An 18,690-nucleotide genomic window follows, 5' to 3' on the forward strand; every position below is an offset into this window, starting at 1 on the left:
CCTGCAACTCAAATCCCTCCCGTCCAACTATCTTCCTGCGTGTCCTTTCCCCTCTCCCCATCACTGCTGATTGTGCAAAGTGTACAGGTTGGAAGAACCCCCTCCCCTCCAAAAAACCCCAAAACAACGGCCCTCAAAACACCGCAACCGCAGAGATGCAGCTAAACAGATTACCAAAGGTGAAATCCAGCAAAACGTTTATTGCAAGAGGTGGTTGGGTAGGTTGGGGGTGATGTTGTAAAATCGTGTGTTTACAACAGTAGACGCAACAAAATGGATTTAACGTGCTACACACGTCTGTGGTCTGCAGCCTGCCTATCAGATCCCTCAAAACCCTTCTTCCCCAAACTCTTCTCTTCTAAACTTTTGGATCCTCTGAAAGACTCTGCGGGACGCCACCTTTCCTGGGTTCCATCTGTATCTTCTCTGCATCTCTCACACATTTCTTCTTACAGATAGGTAGCCGTGTTGGTCAGCCATAGTCAAAATAAAAAAAATCCTTCCAGTAGCACCTTTAAGACCAACTAAGTTAGTTCTTGGTATGAGCTTTCGTGTGCAAGCACACTTCTTCAGATACATTTCTTCTTCTTTGCTAAACAGGTACATGTCTCTTCCCCTCTCCCGCTCCAGTCCACCCCTATTTTCCCAAATCTCCTGGCCTAACATAGGAAGCTGCCTTATACTGAGTTGGACAACTGGTCCATCTAGCCCACTATTTTCTACACTGACTGCCAGCAGCTCTCCAGGGTTTCCGACGGAGACTTTCCTTGTTCTACCCGGAGATGCAGATATTGAACTTGGGTCCTTCTGCATGCATGACATATGCTCTACCACTGAACAAGGGCCCTTCTCTCCAACCACATTGGCTGCTGCCTGTATCCAACTGCATCTTTCTGAATCAACTCAATCATGTCCCTAACACAACCGGTACTTTCTTCGTTTTATCGAACCCCACACCGCAGCAGTTTCTGAGTTCTTCGGGAGCTTCACACCACGCCACAATAAGCGATAGTCTCTTCTTTTCAAAGGGGGGGACGGACTTTCGCCTCCTCCGCTCTCTCTCCCTCTTCTCAAGGAGGACTAGGAACTTGACGAGCGAAAGTGAGATATGGGAAAACGCGCTGGCAAATAGATGGGAGAGGGAAATGATAGCTGTCAACTTAATACTCCAACATTCAGTTTTTAAGGCTAGTTCAGGTGATTGGTTTTTCTTTTTGTTTGTTCTACGAGTTTCGTTCAAAGATTGGTTAGGCAATAAATGAAGGAAAGGGCAGGGATAGCTTAATTATTATTCCTGAACATGGGGTCGGAGAGGAGAGCTCTCCAGGAAAGCTTCAGTTTCTTACTTGTACTAAACCACAAGCGTCCACTTACACTGCCTAAACTGTCAAGACTCCCTTGAAGATTTAGGGAAATGTATTTTTCGACTGTGGCACAATTGTCTGCTTGGATACCTTCGCCGCCTTTTGGAATTCTCATTCCCAGCAGAAGCTCTTTGAGAAAAGGGTGTGTGTGTGTGTGTGTGTGTGTGTGTGTGTGTGAATTTAATCCGTGACAGTTAAACCGGTTCCTGTTCATAGTGCAGACACGTATGCAATTATAACCAAGAGGGGGAAATGCGCCGGTTAAAAAGAAACCCAGGATCCCTTTGCACAGTAGGCTGGATTTCTCGATTTTATTATAAAATAGAAGCAGAAATATTATTTTTTTTCCAAATACCGTATTCACATAATATAAACAATACAGAGAAGTTGAGGGGGCCTCGCTGGCGCGTGATAACTTTCCTTGGGTTTCGATGAGCAGCAATGGCTTATTATAATATACACATATAGATAGGTAGAGATAGAGATATAACGCCTGCTCTTGGCCCTGTTATAATTTGAATGGGTGCCGTGGGCTCCAAGCGGGTCAGAGTCCGGGCCTGGCGCACAAGCCCGGACAACTCCGCACATTATCCTGGGTGGCCCCGCAGACTCCGAAGGGGAAGGAATAGAGGGGAATATTATTATTATGAATAAAAATATTATTAATAATAAGGGTGATATAGGCTATCTCAATGTTAAATGTGCAAAACGCTGTACAGTCTTTATCCTCACAAACAGCCCTGCGAGGTAGTTCGCCTTTGTTCCCATTTTACAGATGAGGGAACTGAAGCTGAAGAACGCCCACTGAGTCGAGGAGCTCAACCCAGATCTCCCGGCTTCCAAGTCCAACTCTGGAGCCACTGGATCGGCTTGAAGGCAAGTTCTGTGGCTTAAGCGATTTGTGGATCGCACCTTTCTCGTCCTTCACACCTAAAGAATGGCTTAAGGGAGGGGGGACCACACGAAGAAGACGAAATAAGTCCCTCCCCCTTCCCCACTTTCTTTGCCTAGCATCAGCTACAAAGGAGAAGAATAAGGGCTGGGGTTCATAGCTGTCAACTTTTCCCTTTTCTTGCGAGGAATCCTATTCGGAATAAGGGAATTTCTCTTAAAAAACGGGAAAAGTTGACAGCTATGCTGGGGTTGCCTATACAGCAGCTGGCAGCTACTACAGCGCTGGAATTTCAGCTGCTACTCTCCTCACAGCCTTCGGATCCAGCCCCACGATGCAACGTGCATTCTGCCATTCTCAAGCTATAGTAACCCCTTTACAAATCAACAGAGTTGCTAGGCTGGAGTCCAGTCCGATCCAAAAATCTGGGGCGGGGGGGGGGGTTGAGGGAAGAAGCCTCCCGTTTGGAAAGAAGCCCCCCTGGTTTCAGCCAGACATTATTCCCAAGCACGTTGTTTCCCAAGATTCAGAAGCAGGACAAACCGGATGGGATGGAGTTGCCAACTTCGCAAGCAGCATCTGCGCTCGATTAATAGGCCTTCCCTCCACCCTCTGCGGCTTCAGATGCGGAAACGAAGAGGGCCAATGGCTTTAGAGATGGTTTTGAAAGGGGATTAGAACTAACTGGATGGACAATAGATGTACCAAGTTAGAGGTCGCCAGCCGTGATGGCATTGGAAGCTTCCGGTCAGAGGCAGCGGACGCTTCTCTGAAGACTATGTTGCCGGATGCAATTGGCATTCAGAATGGGGTTAAGAACTGGGAGCGAATGCAACTGGCATTCAGAATGGGGTTAAGAACTGGGGAGTGGGGCAACTCTCTGCTTCCCAGAGGCCTCTGGTTGGCCATAGAGGAGAGGACGGTGCTGCTGGTGCCTGGTGGACCTTCTGGTCTCTTCAAGGCCTACAAAGCTTCACTTGTTGCTGATCAGGGTTCAAGCACAGCTCCAGAGCCCGGCTGAGAAGTTGGCAACCCCCGAACTGGACATGATAAACTCCCATAGAGAGTGTGAAGGCTGAAGCTGCCAGCCACGTCCCTTCCTCTCCCAAGTGAGGGGCTGCCCTGACCTCCTTTGCTCCCCTTCCACCATCCCCACCCCTGCAAAACCACACAACTCCTAAGGAAGAGTCTACCAGCTTCGCCAAACCCTCTTAAGACTTGCCAGGGTCTTGAGGTTACAGTACCTTCCCCAAAAGTCATTAGTCAGCCGACCAAGCGTTGATCCAAAGCCAGACAACGGATCCGTGTGAAGGAGCTTGCTATCCCTTTCAATGTTTCAGGTAATAGGTATGAGTGTTTTGTTTCTTTAAAAAAAGAAATAATAATAAGAAGCCGAGTGGGAAGCATGGATTCAAGGGACATCATGGGTGCCACGAACGTCTTAAGAGCCCAGGTCGACCAGGTTGGAGGACATGGAGTTGAGGATGGAGTCTTGCAAACTGTGGTGGTGCAGAGGGTCCGCGCTGGGTACAGGAATGGCACTAGGACCCTGGGGGTGGCCCAAGCTGTGGAGCGGCTGCAAGCCTGGGTTCGAATTAAGCAGTAAAGCCGGGCTGGACGAAGAGTGATCCGGCGTCCCCGAGGGCGTTTTCTCGTCTTCGGAGCTGCCCAAAACCGCCTTGTTGCCGTTCAGGGAGGAGGAAAGCGGGTTGTGGCCGTTGGAACTGGAATTCTCGTTGTTTTCCCTAGAAGGGAGAAAAGGAAAAGAGAGAGGAAAATTAGGATGTAAAAGGGGACCAGTCTCTTCCCTTCCCTTCCCGCCCCCCCTTCATGCAGATGGTATCGACCGGATTGAATGCATGGTTCCCTGAAGCAAGTCTCGCTTGAGTCCGTGACCCAAGCACAGAGTCCAACCATAGGCATATATTTTCTCAGAAGTAAGTTCTGTTGCAATCAAGGGGACTTGCAGGGCAGTCCACGGCAGGACCCATCCATCCATGGTGAAGCAATCGCCTCGGGCAGCAAGATCCACAGGGGCAGTAGATCCCAATGTAGATCTTTATTCCCTCCTTGCTCCTGATATATTCACTCATCCCTTCTTCCCTGGCAGGGCGAGGGGGCACTATTTTGTGGTTCACCTCAGGTGCCAAAATGTCCTGGGCCAGCCCTAATCCAGGGCCCATGTATTGTTTTTAATATTCAGTTGGAAGCCACCCAGAGTGGCTGGGGAAACCCAGGCAGATGGGCGGGGTTTAAATAATAGATGATGATGATGATGATGATGATGATATAAAGCACATGCCCTCCAAAGAACTGTAGCTTACCCTTCACAGAGTTATGGTTGTTAGTAAGGTAAAAGGTAAAGGATTCCTGGACGGTTAAGTCCAGTCAAAGGCGACTATGGGGTGCAGTGCTAATCTCGCTTTCAGGCCGAGGGAGTCGGCGTTTGTCCCCAAACAGCTTTCCGGGTCATGTGGCCAGCATGACTTAACCGCTTCTTGCAAAACGGGACACCACGATGGAAGCCAGAGCGCACGGAAATGCCTTTTACCTTCCCACCGCAGCAGTACCTATTTATCTACTTGCACTGGCATGCTTTCGAACTGCTAGGTTGGCAAAAGCTGGGACAGAGCAACAGGAGCTCATCCCTATCGGGCAGATTTGAACTGCTGAGCTTCTGATCAGCAACCCCAAGTGGCTCAGTGGTTTAGACCACAGCACCACCCACGTCCCTACAGTTGTTAGAGCTCTTAAGAAACTACAGTTCCTAAGATTCTTTGGGTGGGTTATTTAAATGTGTGGTGTGTACACAGCTGGAAGTCCTATTAAATTCAATGGGTCTTACTCCAAGGTAAGGGGTTAGAATTGCAGCCCTACTCCCTAGGAAGGGTTAGAGCGCTCTAATGCATTTCAGACTTCAACCACTCTAGATAAGCTTCTGGGGAAGGAAGTCCCCTTGAAATCACTGGAGAGTGAATGAACGTGGATAGAGTTGGGCTGCACGTCTGTCACTGACGAAGATGCTGATTCCATTTCTCCCTTTGGATCCTGAAACCTGACATCGTTGAGAGAAAGGGCCAAACCTCTGTGGTAGAGCATAAATGCACTTACCTGGACTCAACCACACACCTAGGTTTATTGTGAGAATAACATGGGAAAGGGGAAGAATCATAATCTATACAACTCCATGCAACCCAGCCAGATGGGCAGGGTATAAATAATAAAATTGTTGTTGTTGTTGTTGTTCACTATGACCTACTGAAGGGGTCAGTAGTAGTAGAGCATACAGGTAGGTAAAAAAAAAGTAAAAGACCCCGGACGGTTAAGTCCAGACAAAGGTGACTATGGGGCTGCGGTGCTCATCTCACTTTGTCTTGCATTTGTCCACAGACAGCTTTCTGGGTCATGTGGCCAGCATGAATAAACCACTTCTGGTGCAACGGAACACCATGAGAGAAACGGAAATGCTGTTTACCTTCCGCCGTAGCGGTACCTATTTATCTGCTTGCACTGGTGTGCTTTTGAACTGCTAGGTTGGCAGAAGTTGGGACAGAACAACGGGAGCTCACCCCATCACACAGATTTGAACCGCCGACCTTCTGATCAGCAAGCCCAGGAGGCTCAGTTGTTTAGATCACAGTGCCATCCAGTTCCAGGTTCATCCTCAGACATATCCAGATCGGTTTGGCAAAGTCTTCTGCCTGAAAACTCTGGATAGTTGCTGCTATAGTCAGTGTTGACAATACTGAGCTAGAGCTTCCTATGTTTCTATACTACATTACAGTTTCTCCCAAAAAAATGACCCCAAAGTTAGGTTTGTTTTATTTCTGCCACTCAAAATTTGGATTTTAGCTTATTTCTTTCCTTTTTTTTAACTTTAGAATCACACGGTACAATTTCCCACAATCTGCAACCCACTGAGACGTATTTAAGTGTGTTTCATCCCACTGAATGCTCATTGGATACACAGTCTTTGGAACCCAGGTTTAAATCCCCATTGATCTAGGTCTTCAGAAAAGGCACCTCTTGTAATTATAGTACTACACCAGGAACCAAGGTATGAGACCCTGCAGGCATGTCCAAAGTCCGTTTCAGGGGCCTAATCCGGCCTGCCGGTCGATTTAATCTGTGGCAGTATATGTCCTGGGGCAAAATCCCCAAAAAAGCTCAGTTGCGCTGTGGGTTAAACCACAGAGTCCAGGACTTGCCGATCAGAAGGTCGGTGGTTCGAATCCCTGCGACGGGGTGAGTTCCCGTTGTTCGGTCCCTGCTCCTGCCAACCTAGCAGTTCGAAAGCACATTAAAGTGCAAGTAGATAAATAGGTACTGCTCTGGTGGGAAGGTAATTGGCGTTTCCGTGCGCTGCTCTGGTTCACCAGAAGCGGCTTAGTCATGCTGGCCACATGACCCGGAAGCTGTACGCCGGCTCCCTCGGCCAATAAAGTGAGATGAGCGCCGCAACCCCAGAGTCAGGACATAGTAACGACTGGACCTAATGGTCAGGGGTCCCTTTACCTTTACCTTCAATCCTAAAAGAAGCTCAACAACTTCAATCCTAAAAAAGCTCAACAACTTTAGTCGGCCCTCACGCATGTTCACTTCATCAAATCTGGCCCTCTTTGAAAAACATTTGGGCATCCCTGTGGAACTCTTAATCTCTCCTGGGCAGCCTTCAGTTAGCCACTGTCTCTCAGACCCCACCTATCTACCAGGATTGTTGTGAGGATAACAAACGGATCCGATGCATTTTAATCTTTACTCAGAAGTCAGCTCTCAGGGTATTGTCCTTATTTCAGTCGACTGACTTCCTGCTAGCTGCACACTTACTGGAAAATATGTTTCGTGGAGCTGAGCTGCACAACTGCTATCCTAAGGGCAGTTATTCCTGGAAGTGCACAGTCAAATCAGAGCAACCACGCTTGAGATGTGGGTGTGAAATCACCACTCTGATCTCCTTTGAGAGTATGAAAAGGTGTGATACACATCTCCAGTTTAGAGGAGAAGATGGGATTGCAGCAATTTTAAGGGCATTCTGGTGAGAAACAAACCCCCCAAAGTAGGGCTTCCAGGAAACCCCTTCCCCAGCCAGTGGTGTTGTGGGGGGCATGGTCACAGGCACAAAATTCTAAGGGGGCACAACCAGGCACCCCATATAGGCATCGGCTTCCACAGGGACCCACACCTCATCCTGGCAAAGGTGGCAGCTCTGGTCCACTTTGCAAGCAACAACAAGGTCTAGGTAACAACTGTTTTCTTCTTTGATGGGGCTGTTCCACCTTCACAACCTCTGTGCTGCTGACTCTCGAACTTTTGTTGAAAGACATACAACAAAAAATTAATCAGTTTGAGTCATGCAACTCAAATTGGATCTACTAGGCCTAATTTTTTTAAGCAACATGGACAAAAGTCACTTCTGGGGGCCCTCCAGGATTAGGTGCCTTGAAGCTTTACTAGTTTCATAGCATAGTATATCCACCCCTGACCGTAATACCTCAAGGACTGGCTCTCCCCATATGAACCGATCTGGACCCTGTGATATCATCGGAGGCCCTCCTTTGTGTGCCTCCTCCACAAGAGATCTGTAGCGTGGCCACACGAGAATAGGCCTTTTCTATGGTGGAATGCTCTCCTAGCATCTTGGTTACATATCTTTAGGCACCAGGCAAAAACATTCCTCTAATCCCAGGCCTTTGGCTAATTAAACAAGTGATGGCCTGTTTGTGGGGGGTATTGATTTTGCATGTTACTATGATATGCATTTTTGTGTATTTATATTGTAAACTGCCATGTAATCCTTGAGAGGTATAGAAATTTAATTATCATCAACAACAACATTTTCATATTTGCAGGTATGATTACGCTGATTTGCTTTTTTCTCTTTTTCTCTAGTTCTATGGGGTATTTTAAATCGCAACATTCTTTGTGTATGTTAATATTCCATGTGTGTTTCTAAAACAGACCGCTGAAGAACGCAGAATTGTTTAGTTATGTTAAGGTTGATTTGATTAAAGAATAGTAAACTGTAGTGACTATGTCTCCAGATTTTTTCATTTGCTTGATATAAAGTTTTTTCATATAACTAATTCATACTTTTCTGTTTTATGGTATTTTTTTATCATTGGATCCCAAATTGTTTTTGTTTTTTATTTAAAACATTATATATATATATTTATAAACATAGAATAAAGGGGTCTCTGATTGGTAGTGAGCAATTTGTATGACTCCAAGACCACCACTCCTATTCCAGCTACCTCCTGCTAGAAACACTCAGGTTCTTTCCATCTCCACTGTGGTGCCCTCAGAGCAGAACTGTGGGGGCCAAATACAGATAGGTAGCCGTGTTGGTCTGCCATAATCAAAATAAAAAAAATCCTTCCAGTAGCACCTTTAAGACCAACTAAGTTAGTTCTTGGTATGAGCTTTCGTGTGCAAGCACACTTCTTCAGATACAAAGTCCAGGTAATTATCATATAAAGAGAGCCACACCCTCAATAGTCAGAGCTTTGGCCCTCTAGATGCTGCTGACCTCCAACTCCCATCAGCTAGCAGGGCACCTGGACAAGGATGAAGGGAGTTGCAGTCTAACCTTCCCGGAACTGCAACACAAACATTTCTTTTCTTTTCTCAACTCACTGGAGCCTCTAGGATCTCGGCCTACGCCCTATTCCCTAGGCAGGAAATCTTGGGTGCAGCCATCTTCACAAGACCGCTCACTGCGCGCAGTGCTTTGCGCATACTAACTTCCCATCCAAGGTGTCACATCCTGAAGCAGTCGCGTAAAGGCGCGAAAAGAAAGAGTTTGGCGGATGACACGTTTGGAAATAATGTTCCCCCTGAGTTAGAACCGAGATGCCAATTATCTGATTTCTGCTTTAACCGGCTGTGGATAGGGAGGAGGAAAATAAAATTCGGGCTTCCACAGCCTCTGCCTGCCCTGCAACCCCCCAGGGCCTCGTTGAGTCGATCTCGGGTCTTGTAAACAGTTTGCGGCCGGCTCAGTAAAAAAGTGTGGTCTGATAAAAACGTTCTTTTCCTCCCTCTCTCTCCTGCAGAGATTAGGAAGCCTTTGGGGGGGTGGGAGAAGGGGACGCGTTAGCACTTCAGTCCTCGGCCCAGAAAGGAAAAGAAGCGCATTCTGGCCGCCGTTTGCTCCGGCTAAATCTAACATCGCAAAGATGGGAATGGAAAAAATATATCTGCGTTGGGGTCCCTTCCTCAGATCTCGGCTAGGGCTAAACCCTTTTCCTCCCCGTCCATTCTGAAGTGTCTACATATATACTGAAATACATTCCAACCTACAGTAGCAAACGAGAGGCATTTTCTTTTCTTGAATCAGGAGCGGAAATGCCCTCCGTGGCTCGTGGCACGCAAATATTTCCTTCATCCGGCAACACCTCGGTGGCTACACACACTACTGGGGCCGGAGGAGGGGAGCGGAATTGGCTTCAGTTGCCCTGGCTTCCCAACAAATAAGACCACGATCCTAAACCCGCTTATTTGAGCTCCATCGGAAGCGGGAAGGAAGCGAGGAGAAAATATCTACCTCTAAATAAGTATGCTGGCGTCATTTCGATGGAATCCGACTGCCAGGTAAACACGTTTAGGTTTGCAGCCTAACACTTCGATGCTAAACTGCGCGATCCTAAACCCGTTGACTCAGAAGTACACCCCACCGCATTTCAAGAGAACTTTTTTAGTAAGGGAGTTTAGGGTAGCAGCCGTAGTTTCTGAGAGGCTGGATTAAGTGCGAAAGCCACCGAGTTCCGACAAAGTTAGTTTAACAGAAGGAGATCGCTGTAAGGGAGTTTATTTGAAATAAATCAACAACCAGCCCCGATGATCGGCATGCGCGTTTGCTCAGAAGACGCTCCTGCGGAATTCACTGAGACTAAGCGTGCGCAAGACTGCAGCCGAAGAGTCTTGTGGCAACTGGAAGACTCGCAGTTCGCTTTTTCTGCAGCGTGGATAGGAGAGAGCCTGTTTCCTTGGATGCAGGAAGCGGAGGAATCGTCTTTACGCTGGACACTCCACGCCATCTAAGAAGCAGCTTCTCCGCGGCCGAAAATTAAGCCACCATAAAATGGTTAGGCTCCCAGGTGCCACAAGTCTCGGAAAGAAGCGGAGGAGGGTCGTCTTCTAGAACTGAGAACCAAAAGCGGCTTCCTTATTAGGGCAGAAAAGCGCCCCATCGAGGCTCTGCTAATACTTTATCTGAAACCCTGCACTGTGCTGTAGTTTTATCTGGTAGATTCTTAGCCCTAACAATTCAGTGGTATCACTAGATCGTTAGGCTATTAGTCCAACTCTAACCACCCTGAACGCTTCCAATTCCTGGAGAATATACTTTCCCCTCCTTTTTCTACCGCAAGCCATTTTGCGGAAACCATCCCATTTTCACGAAGCGATGCAGTTTGGAGGGTTCTTGGGTCTCTCCCACCCCCGCACGGCTTCCTTTGCAACAAAATGCATTTTAACCCCTTTCTTCAGTATTGCTGTGTCCTTGCTCAGACTACCCGCTCGATTTGGGAAACGACCGAGCCCTGCAAGCACCCACCCCATTGAAGTCAACTGGGCTGCTGGGTTATGGGGATAGGTTGTGGGCTGCGTGTAAATATGTAGCATGCTGACCTTCTCCTTGGCAACATATTATCTTTAAATTGGGTTTTCCCGTCGCGATTCAGATCTTTTCACATTCATTAGATCGCTAATCCTGTAAGGCAGGTCACTACATTATCATTTCCATTTTACAGATTTGGGGCTATGGATGGGTGAGGACTGAGATATATTGGTTTGCCTAAGACCAGCCAAATCCTACCGGGGAAATTCCAGGACTAGGCTCAAACCCACCGCTGTTAGGCTACGATCTATGCCTATTTACCTTGGAGCAAGCCACATTGCACCCGATTGCGTTTACTTCGGAGTAGACATGAGCAGAAACCTGCTGTTAAGCACTATGATGCGCCGGCCTTTCTTCACTTAAATGCAGATGAAGGATTAAACAATCCACATCAACGCATTTTGTATTGTACCTGGATATTTCAGAATACATAGGACATCCACGTTGTATTACACGCCTCTTGAAACATTATTTAATAAAGTTACGCGTTTATATAAATGTAACCCTTTAAAAGCTCGATTTAAAACTCAAGATACATCCAAGCGTTTAAGCAGACTTGTTTCCACTGAAGTCAATGAGGAGACTTCGACTCAAATCCAAGCGTGCTCGGGCTGCAATCCTGTTCACACTCGCACGGGGGACAATTTCCACTGAATTCAATAGCTCTTACCACTGAGCAGACACATACAGGACGGCGCTGTTCATAAAGCTGAGGACATGCGGGTGATTCAGTATGGATGCACAGCCTAATTATTTAAGAAAGCGGCACACCACTCCTAAGCAAAGTTTCGCAACAATCAGCAGTAATTGCTAATTGACAATAATTGCTGCCAACCTTAACTACCTTTATTTGCAAGCAAGACCTACTGTTCACCGCCTAAGAACACAAGACGAGCCTGCAGGATCAGGCCAAAGGCCCATGTAATCTAGTATCGGGTTCTCACAGTGGCCAACCAGATGCCTATGGGAAACGAGGGAGCAGAACATGTGCACAAGAGTAACTCCCTCCTTTCCAGCAACGGGTATTTGCAAGCACTGCTGCCAAGAACTGTGGAGGTAGAGCATAACCATTGTGGCTAGTAGCCCTCTCCACCAAATCTCCTTTTAAAGCCATCCAAGTTGGTGGTTAATCTCTGCCCCCTGGGGAAGTGGATCCCATAGGATTCTCTGTGCGCTGCGTGAAGATGTACTTTCCTTGATCTGTCCCAAATCTCCCAAAATTCAGCTTCATTGGATGTCAACCAGTTGCAGTATTATGAGAGATTATTATTATTATTATTATTAGTCTATCCGCTTTCTTCATGCCATATGTAATTTTTTTAAAAGACGAACTCTGATCTCATGGCATGGTTTTGGTATTTTAATGCCTATTTTGATAGTAGATTTCATAAAATCATAGAAGGGACCCCGAGGATCATCAAGTCCAACCCCCTGCACTGCAGGAATAGGCAGCTGTCCCGTACCAGGATCGAACCAGCAACCTTTGCATTATGAGCACCATGCTCTAACCAACTGAGCTATCCAGGTATGATGTTTTCTGGTTACATGCTGTGAACACAGATGGTTCAGAATAAAAGTACAACTAGCTAATAAATAAAATGTGTACTCGGAGGTAAGTCCCGTCGAGGTCAGGACAGCTAACTCCCCGGGTAAGTGCCCAAAAGAAGGCTGCCTTGCTTTACTCCCAAGTAAGCCTTCACTCTTAAACACCTTCCCTAGAGAGTTAATCTCACTGAACCCAGTGGGACTGAGTTTAAGAAGACTGGTTTAAAATTGGGCTGTAAAATCATATTATCCCCACTGGCTGTAGCGGAATTAACTCTAGGACTGTTCTCCTAAGCGTCACTTGTAATGATGGCAACGTTCTCTTCCAGGTAAAGGAAAATACGTTAATGCCTGACATCAGCCTTCGCCAGTCCCGTACTTTCCAGATGTTGTTGGATTATAACTCTCAGCCAGGATTGCACAAGCATTGCATCTGGTGGGCACCAGGTTGAGGAAGATTGTTAGCAGTCTCCATAGATAACCCAGTGGCATAGGGCTTAATGCCCTGTGATCACACCTATAGGCGCGCAGCGTTACTCAGCTGGGAATCAAACTGCAGACGTCCAGGCGAAGCTAAAGCTATAGCTATGGGCACGGCAGGGTGATATTGGGGAAAGGGGACATTTGTCCCATTTTCAACTGGAAAAACGGAGATCGTTCGGTAAGGGGGACCACCCTGCTTGCGGGACGCTGCCGTCTGTTAAAGAGGATTCAGTATCCCGTTCAAGATGCTAATTCTCTTCCACCTCAGCGAGAGAGAGCGCCTATGATGTGTTCCTCCGATTAGCAGTAAATGGGCATCTTTCATCTCACCAACCCTAGACTGGCCAGGCGAGTCTCTCCGCTTTCCACCCGCGGGAGAAAATAAGCTTATGCCAACTAAGCGAAATGGATGGAGGCCGCGAACCGAATCGAGTCAGACCGCCTGCCTTGAACTCCGCTCGGCTACTTTACCTGAGCCATTAACAGTTTCAAAATGTGTGTGTTTTCCACTGAGGCAGCAGCGTTATGACAATTAAGTCGCAAGGACTTAGAACTCAGAGGGACTTATTTTCGACAGGGGGCAACGGATCTAGGATCGGGTTAAACGTTCTGCGCAGAACGTCTAGCCCGATCCTAGACCTATTGACCGCCATCGAAAATAAACGCACACGCACTAGTCTTGACCCAGACGTAAATTCCTCCCGGACCTCTAGATTCAACTGCTGCCAGTTACTCATATAAACATAATATTTGGGAATGGGAAAAACTGGCTTCAAGGACACTGGCGTACACGCGTTGTAGCCACCAGAAGCGCATTTTCTGGAGAAGGCGACCCTGAATTTTGTCATGGGAAAGAGATGTCACCTTTAGCAGGTTCTAGTAAAATCAAGCTCCTGGTTAGACGCTTTGGGAGACGGAGTTGCGCAGCGGCGGTGGTTTGGGGTGAGATTAAACTGCATTTTAATTCACAGAGGTTTACTAACAGCTGTCAGATTTGCAACCTGTCTCTCAAACAAGTGCCCAACGCCCCAAAGGCCGCTTATTCATTAGAAAAGGCAGAGCACCCTGTCCCTAGATACCCGCGCAAAATGGCGATCTTCTTCCCAGTCAAGACCAGCAAAGGTAGATATTCTCAGAATTTGGACCCACGCAGTGACAAACGCGCGCTGCAGGAAGCTCCTTTCAACTCCGCGGGGCGGAAAGGATTGTCCCGCAGCTCGGAGCCCCGCCTGCAACCCAGGCAGAATCTGCTCAAGAGAAACTAGCGACTTTTTTTTTGTTTTTGTTTTTTTTGCAACAGGTCGGTGCATAAATGATAAAAACAGACGACTTGGATTCAAAGCGATTTTCAGCCCTGTTAAAGACAGCAGGGATTGCAATCACCTTGGCGCTTGGGTTTCAAGTACGCAGGAATTTGGATTTAAACCTTACTTCACCCCCGCTTCCCAAATGTTCGGGATCGTGGTGCTAATTTCGAATAAAAGCTGCGATGGCATCAATGCACGCACTTATTGGGGAGTAAGCCCGGTGGTGGGGTGCCTCCCGGTGAAGGCACGCATGGGATCCGGCTGCCTTTGGGGTTGTGGGTGGCCCTTATTGGACCTCCAGACGAAGTTCACTTTTGCATGCAAAATCCAGCCGGCCACCTCTAAAGTGGAACCCAGATTCTCCGGCGAGTTTTCCAAGAGAGTGGTTTCTGGATGGCCGCCTCAGAGTACAGTAGAAGGGAGAGAGAGCGCCGGTCCAACCAGATGATATCTGCTTTATTAGGCCCACATGTGGGTGGAAGCAGAGGGAGCCGCGACTATGTTTTGGATTTTCTACCAACGCTTGCTCACCAGAAAATACCTTTGAACTCACTTATGGCGCAGGAGGGTGCCAAAAGTGAATTCAGCCGGCCCGCGGAAGACTTGCACATCAAAGGTGCGCGTCCGGGTCCTCCCGGTATTCGGCTGCTTGGCTCTTTCACACGTGTTAATTGTACAAGGGCTGACACTTGCCCTCTCTGGCTGTGTGAGTGGGTTTCGAAATTGCTGCGAGCTTTCTGTTGCGAGGAATTAGATTGGGCTTTTTCGGCTCACCCGTCCTTCTAGACCCGTTAACTGGCCTCCAGATTTGTTTTTAAAGCCATATTATATTCTCTATTTCAGGCCGGTTTAACAAGGTTCTGAAGTTATTTTCCGTCGGCTCCCCTAACCCAGTTTCTAAATATGTTTTTTTTTTTGGGGGGGGGACCCTCTCAAGCTAGTTAGTTACACAATAGGAGATTAGGGAAAGTGCCCCTCAGCAAAACAAAAGACTCCCTCGAAATCAGAGGGGATGACTTCTCGGCCAAAGATTTTAGGGTCGCGGTGCGCGGCTGCAACGTACAAGCGTCCGCTTGGGAGCACTGACAGCCCCACGGCTTCACACAGAGAATTTACTGAGAAATCCATCCTGTTCGATGGGACCCATGTCCCAGTACGAACTACAAGGGAGGGATGACAGGACGCTAGTAGCGGTGGGTGGCCTCCCGGAACTCCAAACCACCACCCACTTACTCCAGAGTAGTACTATCTGAGTTGCTAGGCTATCACAACAACGTGGGCTACCTTAATCCGCCGACAGAGCTAACAATACCGTAGCGGCTCGGGTGCTGCCGGCAAGTCCCCGTTAAACAGGCTTGCTATAATGCGTTTAAGGCCTAAGCTAGCAGTGCCCAACTTTTCGGCTCTTCTCTCTGGCGTAGAGATTCTATTCGGTTCTGTCTCAATGTGGTTCAATGCCTGCAGCCTTCAGAATCCCTTTGGAGCTAGTTCGGTTCGTTTTCCACCACTAATTTCATATCCCCTCGAAACAGGATGGATAAACCTTTACGGTTTGTGTACGAGGCTGATTTACTCAGGGAGAGAATCCATGCTGTTAGGAGCAGCGCAACTGCGTGTGTATTTATTTACTCAGAGTTAAGGCCCCCAGGTCGGACTGATCCGATTCAGCCATAGGGCCGCAATTTCGGACCTGTGCTACGATCGAAAAGCTGCCCATTTATTCTAGGATAGCCCTCTCTTAACGCCAATTCGTTGCTCCTTAAGAGTCAGCTACTGAACAACTATTTCCATCTCGGAAGATAGTTTCATAAGAGGAATTAAAACATAATGCAACATCCGCCGATTTTTCTTCCACATCATAGTGTTCTGACTTAGAGGAACACTCTTGTGTTCACAGCTTATTAGTAATTGATGGGACGCGTTTGCATTGATTAATATGAAATTATTATCGCATATTTCTGTCCCACAGTTCATTATTATCCTTCCATCTACTATCTGGAATCTGCCCCATCCCTCTTACTTTCACTGAAGCAATGGAATGAAAGGGAACTTGTATCCGGATAGATAAGCAGCCACTTTAACGTGAACAGAAACTCCTGAGATTTATTTCCCTTGAAAATGTCCCGTTTCTGAACAATGCGGGGTACGTCTGTGTGCTCCTGGCCCAACGCATTTTGAAAACCCTGGCTTTCTCTCCAGCTTGTATCCTCAGTGAATTCAAGGGCTTGTCAAAGTGAGAAAGAGATTTACAGCTGGCCGCAGGAAACGTGTTAATTCTGATCATCACCAAGGGTTAAAATCACTGATGATTGTGGCTTTAGCCACACACTCACCGGCCCCAGGGGCAAAGAAGTTCGCTTTTATAGAGTTGGGGGCCTACTGGGACCATTCTACAAGCAAGCAGCTTTTTCCAACAGTGCTGCGCGAAGTTACTTACTACCTTTCCTCCACTTTAAACTACTAGACTGGTGCGGAGTCCCATTGTAAAGAGTCGGGCTGGGTAGGAAGAATTTAACTCATGCAGCTCAATCCCACGCGCTGGAAGCTGAGGAGCACCGATTCGAATGCGACTTACACCCAGGTAAGTGAATTTAGGATTGCAGCGTTTAATTTTGATTCCCACCAGGAGTTCGTGTGTTCGCGATAAGGTATTACACGTGGTTAATTTTGCTGGCGAGGAAGGACCTGATGGTCTTGAGAAGTGTTAAGGTGTATTTGTTCAATATGCATTAGAGATATTTACTAGCAGAATTAATATCTCCCCCCTTTTTAGTATTGTTTGAGTGCTTTCTTCCTGCACGGAGAAACGGCTCACTCAACACGTTTCTGTTACATAAATATGTAGCCAAGATTGCAGTCCAACACTGATTCATTAAAGTATTCCCTATTGAATTCAATGGCACTTACTTCCAAGTAGATAAGGATGGGGCCGCGAAGTAAATTAAAGTTGAGAAAACTACATATATTTTCCCGGGAAGCGGAAAAGAGTCAGTCAGAATAGGAAGTTGGCCTGATTGCCAAAAGGAACGAAGGAAGGTCCAGCTTTCTCCTGTTCCATTTACTTTAAAACTCTGCTCCATTTCTTCCAAATCAAGTTTCCCGAGGAAGTGGCCTGGGAGAAAAGCCGAAGCAAAGCGATTTAGCTTTGGCGGGGCAACCCAGTGTTGCTCTCGAGTAAAACTAGTTCCTTGGGGGGGGGCGGGGAGTCAACTGGTTGGGACCTGTGTGTTCCTGCTTTTCCGATAGCATTATACGAACGAAACGACGAAAAGTTAAGATTGCTGTTTTACAAAGAGAATAAAGCGCCACGTTCTAGTTTCATTGCCATCTCCCTTCGCCTTAGGTGAACCTCAAGGCCGGTGGCGCTTTCCCCCGCGGCCTGATCCTCTGCGCGTTTACTCGGGAGCAAGTGCTCGCTAAATTCAAGGCTGCTTAGGCGACAAAAGCGCCTTTGTGCGCGTCTCAGCGCCGCGCAGTTTGGCCTGGAATCGTTAAGCAAATTTAGGAAGAGTCCGGCACCCCACCGCCCCTCCCCTGGTGCCCAGATCAGAAATCTTTTTCAGCAGGGGTTGGGGGTCGAAAGAGGGAGCCAGGAGGAAGTACTTACTCGTACCTTTCTTTGGCCTCGGCCGCCCGGTCCCTCTGCCTCCGGTTTTTGAACCAGTTGCTGACTTGGGTGGTGGTCAGCCCGGTGGCTTCGGCCAGCTCCCTCTTCTCCCGAGGGGACGGGTAAGGGTTGTGCGCGTACCATTCCCGCAGCACGCTGCGGCTCTTCTCCTTGAAGCAGTAGCTGGTCTCCTCGCCGTCCCAGATGGAGCGGGGCAAGGGGAACTTGCGGCGGACCCGGTACTTGCCGACCGCCCCTAGGGGTCGCCCCCGCAGCTTCTCGGCCTCGATGTAGTGCGCCTTGAGCCACAGTTGCTGCAGCTTGGGGTGGTTGTGCGCCGAGAACTGGTGGCTCTCCAGGATCTTGTAGAGCTCGCGGAAGTTGCCCCGGTGGAAAGCCACCACGGCCTTGGCCTTCAGCACGCTCTCGTTCTTGTGCAGGTGCTCGCAAGCCGGCAGCGACCACAGGAAGCGGCCCAGCCTCTCGATGTTGCCACCTTGCTGGAGAACCTCGCAGACGCACGCCACTTGCTCCTGGGTGAAGCCAAACGTGGGCAGCATGGACATGGTGGCGGGCGCCCGGGAGAGGCCCTGTTCCTCCTGCCACCGCCGCCTCTTAGCGCATCTGCCCTGGCCGAAAGGGGGCAGCCACTCGGGGTGGGGTAGGGTGGGTGGGTAGGTGGGGGGCGACGCGGCCGAGCGCCCCGCAGGCACCGCCTGGGGGGCAGAACTGGCGGCGGAGGGTCGTGCGGGGGAGGGGGGTGTCCGGGACGCGCGCGCGCGACAGCCGGCACCAATGGAGAGAGGGCTTCGCAAGGGGCCAGCCAACCACAGAGCGCCGGGGCTAACTTACTTACAAATGGAGCCCTCGGGCTT

The 18,690-nt window shown here is 48.4% G+C and overlaps 1 protein-coding gene across 2 annotated transcripts; it reads right to left on the minus strand.

Annotated features, from left to right (window-relative positions):
• Positions 1-1,647: 1,647 nt before the first annotated feature.
• SIX2 (SIX homeobox 2) lies at positions 1,648-18,477 on the minus strand. Of its 2 annotated transcripts, none has more exons than XM_080997550.1 (2): positions 17,822-18,477; positions 1,648-4,001 (listed from the first exon to the last, which is right to left on the minus strand). In XM_080997550.1, exons 1-2 carry the CDS (start codon positions 18,379-18,381, stop codon positions 3,698-3,700), a joined length of 864 nt encoding a protein of 287 aa, XP_080853676.1. In that variant the 5' UTR covers positions 18,382-18,477; the 3' UTR covers positions 1,648-3,697. The 2 variants fall into 2 exon arrangements, with proteins under 2 accessions (XP_080853676.1, XP_080853675.1); XM_080997549.1 differs by having other exon boundaries at positions 17,816-18,477.
• Positions 18,478-18,690: the final 213 nt, after the last annotated feature.

Source organism: Podarcis pityusensis, assembly GCF_964106645.2.
Source record: "Podarcis pityusensis genome assembly, chromosome: 3".
NCBI lineage: Eukaryota > Metazoa > Chordata > Lepidosauria > Squamata > Lacertidae > Podarcis > Podarcis pityusensis.